This window comes from Salvelinus namaycush, chromosome 3 (genome assembly GCF_016432855.1).
Source record: "Salvelinus namaycush isolate Seneca chromosome 3, SaNama_1.0, whole genome shotgun sequence".
Classification (NCBI taxonomy): Eukaryota; Metazoa; Chordata; class Actinopteri; order Salmoniformes; family Salmonidae; genus Salvelinus; species Salvelinus namaycush.
The window spans coordinates 98081223-98097727 of NC_052309.1; the positions used below are offsets into that span (position 1 = coordinate 98081223).

Sequence of the window (16505 nt, forward strand, 5' to 3'; positions counted from 1 at the left end):
ATTCTAAAAACAAACAACGATTTATTCTGGACAAAGGACTCCTTGTACAAGATTCTGATGGAAGCTCAGCAAAAGTAAGAACAATTTATGATGTTATTTCGTATTTCTGTGGAAAATGTTATTTCTATTCTCCGCCGTTTTGGCGGGCGCTGTCTCGCAATAACGCAAGCTGTTTGTTATGGTAAAGTTATTTTTAAAAATCTAACACGGCGGTTGCATTAAGAACCAGTGTATCTTTCATTTGCCACACAACAAGTATTTTTATGTAAAGTTTATGATGAGTTCTTTGGTCAGATTAGGTGAGTGTCCAAAATATCTCTGGAGATTCTGGTGAATCGATGCTACGTATTCACAATGTATATTTAGGATTTGTAGCTCTAAATATGCACATTTTCGAACAAAACATAAGTGTATTGTATAACCTGATGTTATAAGACTGTCATCTGATGAAGTTGTTCAAGGTTAGTGATTAATTTTATCTCTATTCTGTCGGTTTTGTGCAAGCTATTTTGGCGGGGAGTAAATTGCGTTGTGTGTTTGGCTACTGTAGTGAGCTAATGGAAATATATATTGTGTTTTCGCTGTAAAACACTTAAAAAATCTGAAATATTGGCTGGATTCACAAGATGTTTATCTTTCATTTGCTGTACACCATGTATATTTCATAAATGTTTTATGATGAGTATTTAGGTATTTCACGTTGCTCTCTGTAATTATTCTGGCTGCTTTGGTGATATTTTTGATGGTAGCTGCAATGTAAAACTATGATGTATACCTCAAATATGCACATTTTCGAACAAAACATAAATTTATTGTATAACATGTTATAAGACTGTCATCTGATGAAGTTGTTTCTTGGTTAGTGACTAATTATATCTCTATTTGGTCGGTTTTGTGATAGCTACCTATGCGGTAGAAACATGGTGAAAATATGCGGTTGAGTCTTTGGCTATTGTGGTTAGCTAATAGAAATGCATATTGTGTTTTCGCTGTAAAACATTTTAAAAATCGGAAATGATGGCTGGATTCACAAGATGTTTATCTTTCATTTGCTGTATTGGACTTGTGATTTCATGAAAATTATATTATATGATATCCCTGTCCCGTTAGGCTAGGCTATGCTAGTCAGCTTTTTTGATGAGGAGGATCCCGGATCCGGGAGAGAGAAGTGGTAGAGGTCAACCATTTGTGGAATGGTTGAAAAACGAGATTTAAACTTCTTATGGCTTGGGGGCAGTATTTCGACAGCTGGATGAGAAGCGTGCCCAAAGTAAACTGCCTGTTACTCAGCCCCAGAAGCTAGGATATGCATATAATTAGATTTGGATAGAAAACACTAAAGTTTCCAAAACTGTTAAAATACTGTCTGTGAGTATAACAGAACTGACATGGCAGGCAAAAACCTGAGGAAAATCCATCCAGGAAGTGGGATTTTTTTGATGTGAGTATTTTCAATTGAATGCCTATAGAGTATCTAATTTAAGACCCAGATTGCAGTTCCTATGGCTTCCACTAGATGCCAACAGTCATTAGACATTGTTTCAGGCTTGTTTTCTGAAAAATGAAGAAGAATGAGACCTTTCTGTCAGTGGACTGTAGAATCATGCAGTGCTGGTTTGCGCGCAAGACCGAGTGCGCGCCCTTCATTGTTTTTCCTTTCTATTGAATACGCTAGTGTCCGGTTGAAATGTTATCGATTATTTAGACAATTGACAACCTGAATATTAATTATAAACAGCCTTTGACATGTTTCGACGAACTTTACCGGTACTATAAGGATGTATTCGTCTGCATGTTTTGACCGCCTTTGAACAAAACACGGCCAAAAAACTGAGTTTTTGGGATACAAAGAGGGACTTTATCAAACAAAACAAACATTTATTGTGTAGCTTGGACTCTTGTGACTGCAACCAGATGAAGATCTTCAAAGGTAAGTGATTAATTTTATCGCTATTTCTGACTTTCGTGACTCCTCTACTTGGTTGGAAAATGTTTGTATGCTTTTGTAAGTGGGGCGCTGTCTTCAGATAATCGCATGGTATGCTTTTGCCATAAAGCCTTTTTAAATCTGACAAAGCGGCTGGATTAACAAGAAGTTAATCTTTAAGCCGATGTATAACACTTGTATTTTTATGAATGTTTATTATGACTATTTCTGTATTTTGAATTTGGCGCACTGCAATTTCACCGGATGTTGTCGAGGTGGGTCGCTAGCAGAACGCCTGCGCCAGAAAGGTTAATGACTCCAACCTAAGTGTATGTAAACTTTAGACTTCAACTGTACATATGGACAAAAATAAATGATCTCATGGCTCTTGTATCCCCTATATATATATATGTAACATTCTATTGATTGCAAGAATTTTGTATAATAATTGAAATTGAAAAAAATCTAAGTTTTGAATCCGGGGTCGTATTGCGTGTCAATTCATAAACCATGTGCCATGAAATAGGTACATCGAAAATCTCTTCAAGTATTTTGCAATTTATATATGGCACAGCTGTCCATTTTTTGGTCCTTAAATTAACCTGGTATATATTTTTATATATCCCAATTTTCTTTAACCAATTTTGGTCTTTAATGCAGGGCCGACATACAAGTTCCTTACTTTTTCCCCCTTCCACTTGCATCTTCCATTTTTTGGTAATGCTGCAATTAGTTGGTTGTAATTTTGGGTAGAGCAGACATTTCCATTAGTCTGTGTTAGCTGCATGTGTGACAACTACACCAGTCCTATTTATGATATCATTTACAAAGATTATACCTTTTTTTAATCAATTAGTATATTTGAGTTTAACCACAATATTTGTTGTATTATTTGTTCTGTCTTGTTTAAAACCTAACTATATTTTGGAGATTATTTTATTTTCAAATAACTGAAAGTGAGCAGTTGTAATCTGAATAAAGGCAAAAAAAAGGCCATTCTTGAACATGGGGTGAGACATTCTTACTAATTTACTAGAGAACAATTTCAGATTTAAGTATAACTTTTGTATGACTGATGCCTTTAGTGAGAAATCTAATGCTTTAATATTTAATAATGTCTGCCCTCCGAATTCATATTCATTATATAAATAGGCCCTTTAATTTTGTCTGGCTTGCCATTCCAAAAAAAATGTAATATATATATTTTTTGCTCATATAATTTAAAAAGCAGGTCGCTTGGTGTAGACAAAACCATAAGCAAATAGGTAAACTGTGATATAACTAAAGAGTTAATCAGTGTGATTTTTCCACAAATAGACAGGTATTTTCCTTTCCATAGTAGCAAGATCTTATCTATTTTTGCTAACTTTCTATTAAAATGTATTGGAGTGAGATCATTTCTTTCTTTTGGGAGAGGTAAACCGAGTATGTCCACATCCCCATCAGACCATTTTATTGGTAAACTACACGGAAATGTAAATGTAGCATTTTTTTGTGATCTAATACGTAAGATAGTACACTTATCATAATTTGTGGCCTGCTGGAGGTCATTTTGCAGGGCTCTGGCAGTGCTCCTCCTTGCACAAAGGCGGAGGTAGCGGTCCTGCTGCTGGGTTGTTGCCCTCCTACGGCCTCCTCCACGTCTCCTGATGTACTGGCCTGTCTCCTGGTAGCGCCTCCATGCTCTGGACACTACGCTGACAGACACAGCAAACCTTCTTGCCACAGCTCGCATTGATGTGCCATCCTGGATGAGCTGCACTACCTGAGCCACTTGTGTGGGTTGTAGACTCCGTCTCATGCTACCACCTGAGTGAAAGCACCGCCAGCATTCAAAAGTGACCAAAACATCAGCCAGGAAGCATAGGAACTGAGAAGTGGTCTGTGGTCACCACCTGCAGAACCACTCCTTTATTGGGGGTGTCTTGCTAATTGCCTATAATTTCCACCTTTTGTCTATTCCATTTGTACAACAGCATGTGAAATTTATTGTCAATCAGTGTTGCTTCCTAAGTGGACAATTTGATTTCACAGAAGTGTGATTGACTTGGAGTTACATTGTGTTGTTTAAGTGTTCCCTTTATTTTTTTGAGCAGTGTATATTACACTGGATCTTTCTTAAATAAGTTCCTCCAAATGAAATCAAAATCAAAGTTGTCATTTGCGTAGGAATACAGCGTAGTGTGCACAATACAATGAAATAAGTATTTAACTACTTAAGTACAGTACAGTAGTTGCTATAGCAGAAAGAGACAGTTCAGTTTATCAACAGTCTTATGGCTTGGAGGGAGAAACTGTCTCTGGGCATGGTGCTGCTACACTTGATGCTCTGATACAGTTTGCAAGACGGTAATGGAGCCAAATGTCTTAGTTACCAATTTTGATATAAGGCCTACCTCGAACGTCAACAACAGTCAGAAGGCGGTTGTACTGACTGTGAAAGTCATGGTCATTTGTCTCCTCCACTCCCATCGTAGGCCCACCGGGACTCATGGGATGAACTGCCCTGACTAAGAGACACAAAGTTGTTGTAGAACAACCTTTTTTGGTCATTGTAGGCCCAATCACATCTTGCTCTGCCCATAGTGCCCCAAAGTACCACCTCATATGCATTTTAAACGTAGGCATATCATATTAAATTATTCTTTCTAAGTACCCACTTAGAATATTGTTTCCTGGTTAAATGAATGGTGTAAGCATTGGCTAGAGAGTTTAAATCCATGCGAGAAATTGTACATGTCGGGAAGAGTATTAAGATTTAAGACACAGACAGGAGTCACAGCCAAAGAAATTAGACCCAAACCTTTAAAGGATCGGACCCTTTTTAGAAATTATCGCCTTAAAAGACATACCCAAATCTAACTGCCTGATGCAAGGATATGCATATTCTTGATACCATTTTGAAAGGAAACACTTTGAAGTTTGTGGAAATGTGAAATGAATGTAGGAGAATATAACACATTAGATCTGGTAAAAGATAATACAAAGAACAAAAATGCGTTTTCTATTTTTTTTCATCATCTTTGAAATGCAAGAGAAAGGCCATTATATCACCTGAGTCCAGGCACCATTTAGATTTTGTCCACTAGATGGCAGCAGTGTATGTACAAAGTTTTAGACTGATCCAATTAACCACTGCATTACTGTTAAATGTCTGCCCAAATGTGCCTAATTGGCCAATTGAAACATTTTCAAGTACATAACTGGGCACCCTCCTCAAACAATAGCATGGTATTCTTTCACTGTAATTGCTACTGTAAATTGAAAAGTGCAGTTAGATTAACAAGAATTTAAGCTTTCTGTCCATATAAGGTATGTCTATGTCCTGGGAAATGTTCTTGTTACTTACAACGTCATGCTAATCACATTAGCGCACGTTAGCTCAACCGTCCCGCGGGGGACACACCGATAAAAAAGCAAATACATTAGCTTTGTAAATCAGTTTAAAAAATCTGATTATGTACCCTTGATGAGCGGAAAGGACAGAATATCTTCTAGTTTCAATTAAAGCACAATAAAAAATGTAATTATCACCACCAACATATGGTTGATGCTTTATGCCTATTCGGAAATTATGATATGAAACGTTGATTTGAACATTTCGACCAACTAGTGGGTCAGGCGCCGCCCCACTGTCTGATTCATATTGCGTGATTTTTTTATGATAGTTGTTGATTATATTGACTGTATGGGGGTGGTAAATCAGGAAAAACTGCCTGACAACTGACCTACTTTCGTATTTCATTATGTAACTCGGCAGCACACACAAACAAAAACTGAAATATTTACACTGACAGTGCCAACATTGCTACGTGGTATTTTAAACAGTCAATGGAGATCAAGCTTTACGGTTAAAACACCGTGGTGGTTTTTCACTGATAAAATCTCCATAATTATGTTTTCATACTGAAAAAGGGGATTGGTGAACATGAGCTGATGTACGCACAAGGACGCACTCTGATAATGAATGATTACAAATATTTGCACCAGTTTTAATGACCCAGTCACCCACGAAACAGAGACAAAATAAATTGAGTTTGGTTAAAAAGAGAGAATAACTTTATTTTAACAAGACATTTATGAGACAATAGAGATGTTTACCTGCACTAAAACATCTCTTCAGGGTTTCCTTATTACAAGCATGGCCTAGTCAAACTATGTCCAAGACATGTTTCATTCTACACAACCACTACTATATAGAAAAAGATAGAAAACCCATTTTCTGAAACAGAAAACAGAAAATGAAGTTGAATAACAAACCAGTCATATTCTCAAACAGTGAACGGGGTGGAAAATAACTTTTCTTGATCTCTGAGTAAGTGATAACCAACCAGTCACCAAAACAATGGACTTTTTAAGAGCTGGATCTTGCAGCGTTCATTCGCAGCACACCTTGTATGAATGTTACTCAAATCTGAGTTGTTTTAGCGGAGGTTGTTTATTTACAAAACAGGAAGGAAACAAAGGCAAGAATGAAAACACTATAGATCAACAGTTATGTATAACTGTGAGCAGGACTTCTTCCGCATGGTATTGGTTCTGTGGTGGGAAATGGGACAAGCTGCAAAGCAGCCGTCTGGGGGGTGTAGGAAGATGTGGGGGAGTACTTGACATGCTAGTAGAGGCCTCCTGTCTGTTGCTGGAAAACGTCAATCGTATCTTCATCCTCCATTTCCAACCGTCAGGAAAAAGGGAGGAAATTAAGACAATTTGATAAAAACCCAATATCAATAGATGACTTGGCATTCATGACAAAAATATACATCAATTAGCTGTGAATGGAAAAGCTTTCTTTAGAAGCCATTTTGCATTTAACATTCTTTTGGCATGCACAAATGTTCATTGGTATTCTCAAAACAGGGAGGAATGCATATTATACAACGGGTGGGTCTAATCCTGAATGTTGATGGGTTAAAAGCACATTCCAGCCGGTGTCTATTCCACAACTTACCATCAGCTAGATCTATTACGTTAAAATGCCTGTTCCATCTGACTGCGCAATCCACTGTCTCATCAACCCAGCCATAAACTTGATCTCCACTATAAAAAACATCTAGACTTTATCTCACATTTCTTTTAGACAAACATTCCGTTTTCAACAGCGGAGATTTGTATAAACCTTGCTGTCTGTCTCTCCAGCTGTCCCATGTTAATGAACTTGTAGGGGTCGGGAGTCAAACGAGAGAGCGAGGCAGGCAGTGTTTCTCAGCCAGTCGAAATCATGAATAAGCTGGCATAATTTTTTGAGATATATACAAAGAAATATAAATTTAAAAAAGGTCAAACGAAACGAAGTGCAGCTAGTTTGCAGTCTTTCCAGCTTCAGTTTGAAGTGATAGTGTTAGCTGTGTTGTTGGCTAGCTCCTCTAAACAACAGTGCCGTAACAAGAGAGCACATTTTCTATGCCAGGCGAAATCTCGCCTCATTAGCTCATTGTTATGGATGTATCCAAATAAATGTCACTAGAAAACAGCTTACTAATGCCTGCGAGAGACCTGCGTGTAACATACCAACGCCTTACACCCTGACTACACCATTCGCGTCGCGTGCGTGAGCGTTGGAAAATACATTTAGAAATGTATATTATTCAATTATTGCACCCACACTGCTCGCGAGCGTCTGCGTTGCCAAGCTCTAAAATAGAAGTCAGTTCTATTTGTGATGCAGATTGCGCTGCAAGTCCTGCCTCTCCCATCTCCTCATTGGTTAATAGAAGCAGGTACCCATGTGCCATCCCCTCATTGGTTATACCCACGTGGGTGACTGAAAGACGAACGAGGTCGGTGGTGGTAATGCACCTAATTTATGAAAGTTGCCAATCGCAATATAAAGTCCAGAGAAGAAAAAGCCTGGAAGGAGAGATGACTAGAAACGATTCGATTGACCATTTTATGTGTGGATTAATTTTCAGAGTAGAGGACCTTGTGCATTTCAGGTAAAATAACAACTCAATGTTTATATCCCAGGACAAATTAGCTAGCAACAGCAAGCTAGCTAAATAGGACAAATTAGATAGCAAGTGAAAGCTAGCTAGCTAAATTGCCATAAATGTTTAATGCTTTTTGACCTTTCCCCAAATGAATGTAATTGGTTCAGAGTTTGTTTGATATTTTAACCTGCGTGTCGTGAACGCGCGCAGCCGGTTTGGGTTCCGTGTTACTAACATCTGCGTGACGCCTGCATGTTAATGAAAGTCATAAGGTGCATAGTTTATATTTATATTAAATCTCAACCATAAATGTTAGAAATGTACAGTTTTGACCGTGCAAGCCGACATTCCAAAGTAGCCTCCGAGTGTAGCCTAAGGCTTGTGTATTTCCTGTTATCGCTAATGGCCTAGAAGATATTATGTCCAATCTATAGGTAATCTGTCTTTCCCTCAACACCTCATGGCATGGTATGTTATCTTGCCATATACAGATCTAAATGTTGTTAACCAATCACAGACTGTGTTGTTACCAGTTCCCTGTAGCCTACAACAGACAACCAACAACCAAGAGTCGTTTTCGTGGCTTTCAGTCAAATAGAGGAGTTCATAGGCTTTCCCAAATTGTTAAGTTTAGTGTTAGTTAAGGGTTATAGTTTAGGGTTCAGGGTAGGGACATCCTAAGGAATCCGGATAGCAGTGACCATTCATAGAGTAAGAGACGGGCACAGCATTTGAGAGCGTGTCACGTGACATGAACGTGATGTGAACTCGACGGCAGTTTGACGCCTTCGAAAAAAACTTGCCTCCATTAACAGTCCATGTTTATTCATGGATGGTATTTTATGGTGCTAGGAAGACGTTAGCTGACCTCGTAAAAGGTATCAGTAGCTTCACAAGGCTTAATTATGGCATGTTAAACCCCCCATACAGCTTAAACAAATGTAAACGTAGCTACTGTTGTTATTCTGTCTGCACTGTTTGACGGGACTGTAAGTTAGCCGTAGATGGCTAGCGAGCAACCAAGGGATTAGAACGATGCCAGCCAGTATGGCAATGGAACATTTAGAACAAACGACTGGGTTGCGTCCATAGATACAGAACGACTGGGTCGCGTCTCTGGCAAACGAACCAATAGAACGAACAACCAGTCAGCTTGGGTAGCAACCCTAGATGTGTCGGGACTATATTTTGGGGAAGGATGAAATAGTATGAATAAATTCATTAAAATAATGTTTTTAACGCAAATATGTCAATCATTATTTGAATATGTTGGTAACCCGTATAAAAGTGATAATGCCCTAGGAACCGGTGTTTGGAGATGATATTGGCACGGTTTGCCGACCCTCGAGTTCTTCTCGGGGCTAACAACACCCGTGCCATTATATCCTCCAAACATCGGCTCCTCTGGCATTATCACTTAAATGTATTATTGCTGGAATGGTGTTGTTCAAGCAAAATAGAGTGAATTGACACAATAAATCAGTTCCTCCCATAAGACTCCAGGCTTACCTGTGCAGGTGTGTGTCTCGTTTATTAGCTGTCCATCGAACTGGACTACTGTCACTTCTCTACTATGTGAATGAAAACACTGCAGAAAGGAAGGGATGAGGAGATAGGGAAGGGCGTTACTATATTGCCACTCCATATCCACGTTGGCCGACATCATTTTTATCAGATAAAGGAAGAAACAACAGGATAGGAGGGAAGTGGCTTCTACTCAACAAAGCCTGTAGAGCCTTGCCTACTTCCATGACTTCACTGGTCTAAAGAGACACACAAGATCCATTAAGGGGAGGGCACACACGCAAGCACACACAGCATTGAGATTAGGCCTACTTTTTCCTAAATAAAAATAGTTTCAAGCACTAGACGAGTGGACAGTACAGAATCATAACATTTTACTCATTTAGCAGGAGCTTTTATCCAGAGCAATTAGGGTTAGGGCACCAACAGATTTTTCACCTAGTTGGCTGGGGGAGTCAAACCAGCAACCTTTCGGTTACTGGCCCAACGCTCTTAACCACTAGGCTATATGCCAGACAGAGCTGGGACACTGGAATAATGATGATGAAAATGAAGATGATAATATGATGAAGACAACACAGCCCATAGCGCTCGTCTCCTGTCACAGACAATATAGACTACACCTGACAGTGAACAGATCAAAGAGATACAAGTGTATAAAAGGGTGCATGTATCGCCTTCTCTCTTCAATGAGTTTCCTTGTCCTCAATGGATAATATGAGCTGTCATCTTTCATCAACCCCTGTGTTCCCATAGTTAGGGTCATGACCTTTTCCATGTCAGGTCATTAGGGAAAAGTTCCTGGGCCCATAGTCATAAAGCATCTCAGAGTTCAAGTTTATTAGTCATATACCTGTACACATGACATACGTGGAGTACACAGTGCAAATAAATGCTTAATTACAGGTTCACCTCTCGACAATAGAAAAGTAAATAAGAGTTCAAAAAATAAAAGCTCGATGAATAAGAACGAGGATAAAAACGTTGCTAACATATATTACAAGGAGACTGGTCTTTTCTATAACCTGGCACAATTTGGGATCTGGGGGAAGGGAATGGGCAGGGTATATACAAATTAAATACTGTAGTATTTACTATAGTTAAAAAGTCTGGCGTGTTTGCGGACTGTAGTGTTTTTGAGGACAATTCTGTAGTATTTACTAGTGTTTTTTTGTGATGATAACACTGTAGCATTTACTATGGTATTCTACAACATCATATAGTAAGTACTACACATGATTGAGGAATACTACAGTGTGTAGTATAGTATATTACAGTTTACTACAGAATTCTATACTAAGTACTGTAGTATTCTATAGTAAACTGCAGTATTTTTTCATGTGGGCACACACACACACACACACTTTACTGTAGTACTTACCCTGGGGATGACCCAGATGAAGAGGATGAGCAGACTCAGGAGAAGCACAGAGCCAGCAGTGACAGCTGAGACCAGGACCATATACCAGGACATTCCTAGCCCTGAGGACGCGTCATTCTGGTTACACTCCTCATCTGTGGCACAGCAACACACCAGGGTAGCACACATTTTTAAATTCAGGTCAGTACATATCATAAAAAATATCCCCAGGTGCAATTCGTTATAAAATAGATGTTGACGAATCCAATACAACTCAACAAACTGACCAATCTAAACGTGTTTAGAAGTTACAGCGTGTTAGCTCAAGTTAGGATCAGTTCCCATGAGACTGCGCCACTCAGAGCTCACATTAAGACAATGGTCCTGAATCGTTCCCTAACCCTCTTGACCCTAACCAATGTTCCCTCTGAGCTCCCCTTGGACTGCCACACAGATTAAATATCAGCACGCACAGAGAAGCACAAGATTGAACTTCAATCAACTTTCTAGAGTTTTTCCCTTAAGTTAACACTAACAACGCTTCGCTCTACTGTGGTAATTGTGCTCGAATCAACGCAATTTTAGCCACTTTCAATGCATCGAAACAAAATGAGCTATGCAAGACTTTGAATGCAAAACTAACTGTGCAAGAGAGTTTCTTGTAGGCAGCGCACATCAAAGTAGGATTCTATTGAATTGACAGGCCCGTACTCTACATAGACCGGTGCGCCATAACCAATCAGAGTTGCAGTAGGCTTATATGCAAATAGCCATATACGGATCTGTGCCATTCACTTTGAACAGGACAGCATGAGCAGTCCTGAGTAGATGCACTTGTTTTGAGATCAAAGCGAGAGCTGCATGTAGCCAGCTGTGCACATTTGTTCATATTCTTTGCTAGTGAGTTATTAGCCTAGTTATGGCTAATTTCTTGTCAACAATGGGGGAGTGGTTGCTTCCTACAAGAGCACAAAATGTGTGCATTTCTAGCCATCTTTGAAAAGCAAGTCAGGTAAAGAGCTTTTTTTATGTCTTAAAGGGGCAGCACAGATGGAACAATGATACAGATATTTCAAGCATCCGCTTGGCGTTTCCACTCACTACCAAATATAGTAGTGAGAGGAAGCCAACTGGCCTGCAGTGGGTAAAGATGGATTTTGCTGACATGCAGCACATTCTCTTATCGATGAAACATTTGATTTCAATACAGTTTTCAGTTCCCAAAACTAGAATGTTATAAACAGAGCGTACTAAGTTTTGTAGACTTTACCCTTTGTCTACAAAATTGCATTGTTTAGAAGGAGTGCATAGGTGAATTGAGTTACTGCACACCCGCACTTCACAGAGTAGCCGTTCCCTAATGGAAATATGCAGATTTATGCTAGAACGCACCAATAGGATCTCGCTAGCTTGTGCTTGGCTCTGCCCACCTCCTTGTCTGTTCTGCCCACTATGACTCATTTGTTCCCAATGGAAACGATAGGCTGTGGTGGCAGTGTTGTATTTTGAGACAGTGTTGAATAAGCTAAGTAGCCAATAGGCAGAGGGTAGCATTTGTCTGATTCTCTGTAGTAATGGTATAGGAATAATAATGAATTGTATTTTGTAAAATGGTTTCTTGCATCAAACACAACAGAGTTAGTCACCTCCTTGTCTGAAGGACAAGTGAATAAACAGGTTAATGTCAAGCCCTGCATGTTTTTTAATTCAAAAGTCTCATAGAATGTAGGCCTACATTGAACACCACACATTTGCTGTTACTGTAGGCTGAATGATAGAACAGCTATTTCCATGTTAAATGTTATGGGATGCATTTTTCTCCATTGTTTTTGATGGTAGGCCTACATTATAATCAAATAGCCACAGCAGCTTACTTGGCCACTGTTAAAACTGTACCTTACAGCGGGTACAGCCTCAGTGATCACAGTGAACGCGAGCCAGAATCTTTTTTTTTTTTACCTTTATTTAATTAGGCAAATCAATTAAGAATAAATTCTTATTTACAATGACGGCCTACCCCGGCCAAACCTGGACAACGCTGGGCCAATTGTGCGCCGCCCTATGGGACTCCCAATCACAGCCGGATGTGATGCAGCCTGGATTCGAGATGCAGTGCCTTAGACCACCGCGCCACTCGGGTTGCACAACATTTTCACAATGTTCAAATCTGCGCTGGGCATACCTGAAATTTACTCAGTGCCAGAAAAAAATAAAGGAACATTGTTCCTATTACCCTTCAATATTTGCAGATCTGAAGGATCTGGATAAGTATTACCCAGGGAGGAGCTTCCAACATACAGATCTGTATATTTTACTATAAGTATTTATATATTTCTGCAACCAGCCCTGTTTACATGTATATCCACCTATCACATCTAAACTGACACTTACACACACCCACCCACCACTTATGCTGCTGCCGCCATACTGTTTATCATTATTATAATATATTTTTGTTATCCTGCTACCAGTCACTTTCTCCTAATCTCTGCCTGTGTACATATCTACCTCAATACTCCAGTATCCCTGTACATTGTACAACTGGTACTGACCCTGTATTTACTGTAGCTTCCTATCTTAATTCTCATGTTTTTCAATTTTCTTATTAGTTATACTAGAATTTTTTTTATTTTTTTATTTTTATCCCCTTTTCTCCCCAATTTTCGTGGTATCCAATCGCTAGTAATTACTATCTTGTCTCATCGCTACAACTCCCGTACGGGCTCGGGAGAGACGAAGGTCGAAAGCCACGCGTCCTCCGAAGCACAACCCAACCAAGCCGCACTGCTTCTTAACACAGCGCGTCTCGAACCCGGAGACGAACCCATTCGAGCCTGGGCGCGAACCCAGAGACTCTGGTGGCGCAGCTAGCACTGCGATGCAGTGCCCTAGACCACTGCGCCACCCGGGAGGCCTTAGTTATACTATTTTGATATTGAATGCTGCACTGTAGGGTAAGGCTTACAAGTTAAGCATTTCACTGTACTTGTGCATATGACCACAAAAAACTTGAAGGGTGCAGTAAGTGCCAAATGGAGGGTTAGGAAACGAATCAGGACTGGCTGAGAAACTCACCATTCACCACCAGCAAAACAGCTCCTTCCCCCTCAGTCTTCTCAAGCTTGGTTTTCTTATAAACACTGTACACACACCAGTAGGACCCAGAGTCTTCTATGGTCAGGTTTGTGATGGTGATGTCCATTTTGTTGAGTCTTCCATTAGTCATCAATCTGAGTTTGAACCTCTCGTGGAGGATAAATTTTTCTGTTTCCTGGTGAAAGTAGAGGACTTGAATCTCTTTTGTCAGGCGCATGTACACACTCAGGTTTTCTTGGTCTGGCAGAGAGGTGCTGCAGTGGATGGTCATAGTGTCTCCCTCCTGCTTTCGGACCAGCAGTCCCTTGTTCCCTTTCATGAGCAGATGGGAGAATGGAAGAAAAACACACACCATACAGTACCAGTCAAAAGTTGACACACTTACTTATTCCAGGGTTTTTCTTTATTTTTTCTATTTTCTACATTGTAGAATAATAGTGAAGACATCAAAACTATGAAATAAAACATATGGAATAATGTAGTAACCAAAAAAGTGTTAAACAAATCAAAATATATTTTATATGTGAGATTCTTCAAAGTACATGTTATTTCATAGTTTTGATGTCTTCACTATTATTCTACAATGTAGAAAATAGTAAAAATAAAGAAAAACCCTGGAATGAGCAAGTGTGTCCAAACTTTTGACTGGTACTGTATGTGTCAGATGTTTGTTCTTTAATGATAAACCAATACCAATCAGTTAAGGAGATCTTCACTACCCAAAAGTAGTTTCACACAAGTCTGGGTCTATTTTTGGATTATGAATACAAGGAACCATATACTACTCTACCCTCATTTGAATATTGCACTTGAAAAATAAATGACTTGAAAACAGCTTCTTGTTTTGTACATCTATGATATTGCAACTCTATAGATTACAGTGGACTCCAGAAAAAGGCAATGTCTTGGGACTGTCGTGCCAGAGCATGTAGTTATCAGAAGCAAGCTATTGAAAATCAGGTCATTGAAATGAGACTGGAAAACTGTATTGTACTTAAAGAATTCATATTTATTCAAAGAGCACTTATCAAGAGTCGAATGTACATAATATATTTTAAAGTGTAAAACTGACTAGATTAAAATGTTAAATCAAAAACTCTTTCCATCACCTCCCAATAGAAAATTAAAATAAACACCACTCACCTTTCTCAGCCAGGGTGCTGCAAAGGAGACAGAGGAAGATTGCACAACACAGAGAGGGTGCAGACATCTTGCTAAAACAACATGAGCTTCACATCACAACTAAACTGAGCCTTCAAATAACAGGAAATATACAATATGTCTATACCACAGTGGTGTCTGCTCTAGAACCTCTCCACCAATAGGAACACAAGGTAGGCCTACTTTACGGTTAGGTTCTGAACAAATGAGGTAGGCCTAATAAACCAAAAAATTACAAAATAACATACAGAGAATCAAGACCTGAACTTATTTCAGTTGCAATTGTGGGTGTCAGTATGTGACAGAATCATATGTTAGGAATAAATGAGGTTAAACAACAAAACACAATTATTTGACTAACTTGTAATTCACTACATTCCAAAACAAAATATTTACTTTTTACTCCATACATTTTCCCTGACACCTGTGGAGGAAATTAATATTCACGACATACTACAATCGTGGCCGAAAGTTTTGAGTGACACAAATATACATTTTCACAAAGTCTGCTGCCTCAGTTTGTCTGATGGCAATTTGCATATACTCCAGAATGTTACGAAGAGTGATCAGATGAATTGCAATTAATTGCAAAGTCCCTCTTTGCCATGCAAATGACCTGAATTCACAAAAAACATTTCCACTGCATTTCAGCCCTGCCAAAAAAGGACCAGCTGACATCATGTCAGTGATTCTCTCGTTAACACAGGTGTGAGTGTTGACGAGGACAAGGCTGGAGATCACTCTGTCATGCTGATTGAGTTCGAATTACAGACTTGAAGCTTCAAAAGAAGGGTGGTGCTTGAAATCATTGTTCTTCCTCTGTCAACCATGGTTATCTACAAGGAAACACGTGCCGTCATCATTGCTTTGCACAAAAAGGGCTTTACAGCCAAGGATATTGCTGCCAGTAAGATTGCACCTAAATCAACCATTTATCAGATCATCAAGAACTTTAAGGAGAGCGGTTCAATTGTTGTGAAGAAGGCCTCAGGGCGCCCAAGAAAGTCCAGCAAGCACCAGGACCATCTCCTAAAGTTGATTCAGCTGCGGGATCGGGGCACCACCAGTACAGAGCTTGCTCAGGAATGGCAGCAGGCAGGTGTGAGTGCATCTGCACGCACAGTGAGGCGAAGACTTTTGGAGGATGGCCTGGTGTCAAGAAGGGCAGCAAAGAAGCCACTTCTCTCCAGGAAAAACATGAGGGACAGACTGATATTCTGCAAAAGGTACAGGGATTGGACTGCTGAGGACTGGGGTAAAGTCATTTTCTCTGATGAATCCCCTTTCGGATTGTTTGGGGCATCCGGAAAAAAGCTTGTCCGGAGAAGACAAGGTGAGCGCTATCATCAGTCCTGTGTCATGCCAACAGTAAAGCATCCTGAGACCATTCATGTGTGGGGTTGCTTCTCAGCCAAGGGAATAGGCTCACTCACAATTTTGCCTAAGAACACAGCCATGAATAAAGAATGGTACCAACACATCCTCCGAGAGCAACTTCTCCCAACCA

General features: G+C 39.6%; 1 protein-coding gene across 2 annotated transcripts; it reads right to left on the bottom strand.

Annotated features, from left to right (window-relative positions):
* Window positions 1-5976: 5976 nt before the first annotated feature.
* LOC120044731 lies at window positions 5977-15340 on the bottom strand. 2 transcript variants are annotated; one of them, XM_038989410.1, is made up of 5 exons: window positions 14981-15340; window positions 13817-14149; window positions 10763-10896; window positions 9367-9445; window positions 5977-6593 (listed from the first exon to the last, which is right to left on the bottom strand). In XM_038989410.1, exons 1-5 carry the CDS (start codon window positions 15045-15047, stop codon window positions 6589-6591), a joined length of 618 nt encoding a protein of 205 aa, XP_038845338.1. In that variant the 5' UTR covers window positions 15048-15340; the 3' UTR covers window positions 5977-6588. The 2 variants fall into 2 exon arrangements, with proteins under 2 accessions (XP_038845338.1, XP_038845339.1); XM_038989411.1 differs by lacking the exon at window positions 9367-9445.
* Between the last annotated feature and the right edge of the window lie 1165 nt (window positions 15341-16505).

Coding starts and splice junctions, on each gene's coding strand:
- LOC120044731 (XM_038989410.1), bottom strand. CDS start 15,047: ATGTCTGCACCCTCTCTGTGTTGTGCAATCTTCCTCTGTCTCCTTTGC. Junction 10,897..13,816: donor TGTTTTGCTGGTGGTGAATG/GTGAGTTTCTCA, acceptor GCTGTGCCACAG/ATGAGGAGTGTAACCAGAAT. Junction 9,446..10,762: donor TCATCTGGGTCATCCCCAGG/GTAAGTACTACA, acceptor TCCTTTCTGCAG/TGTTTTCATTCACATAGTAG.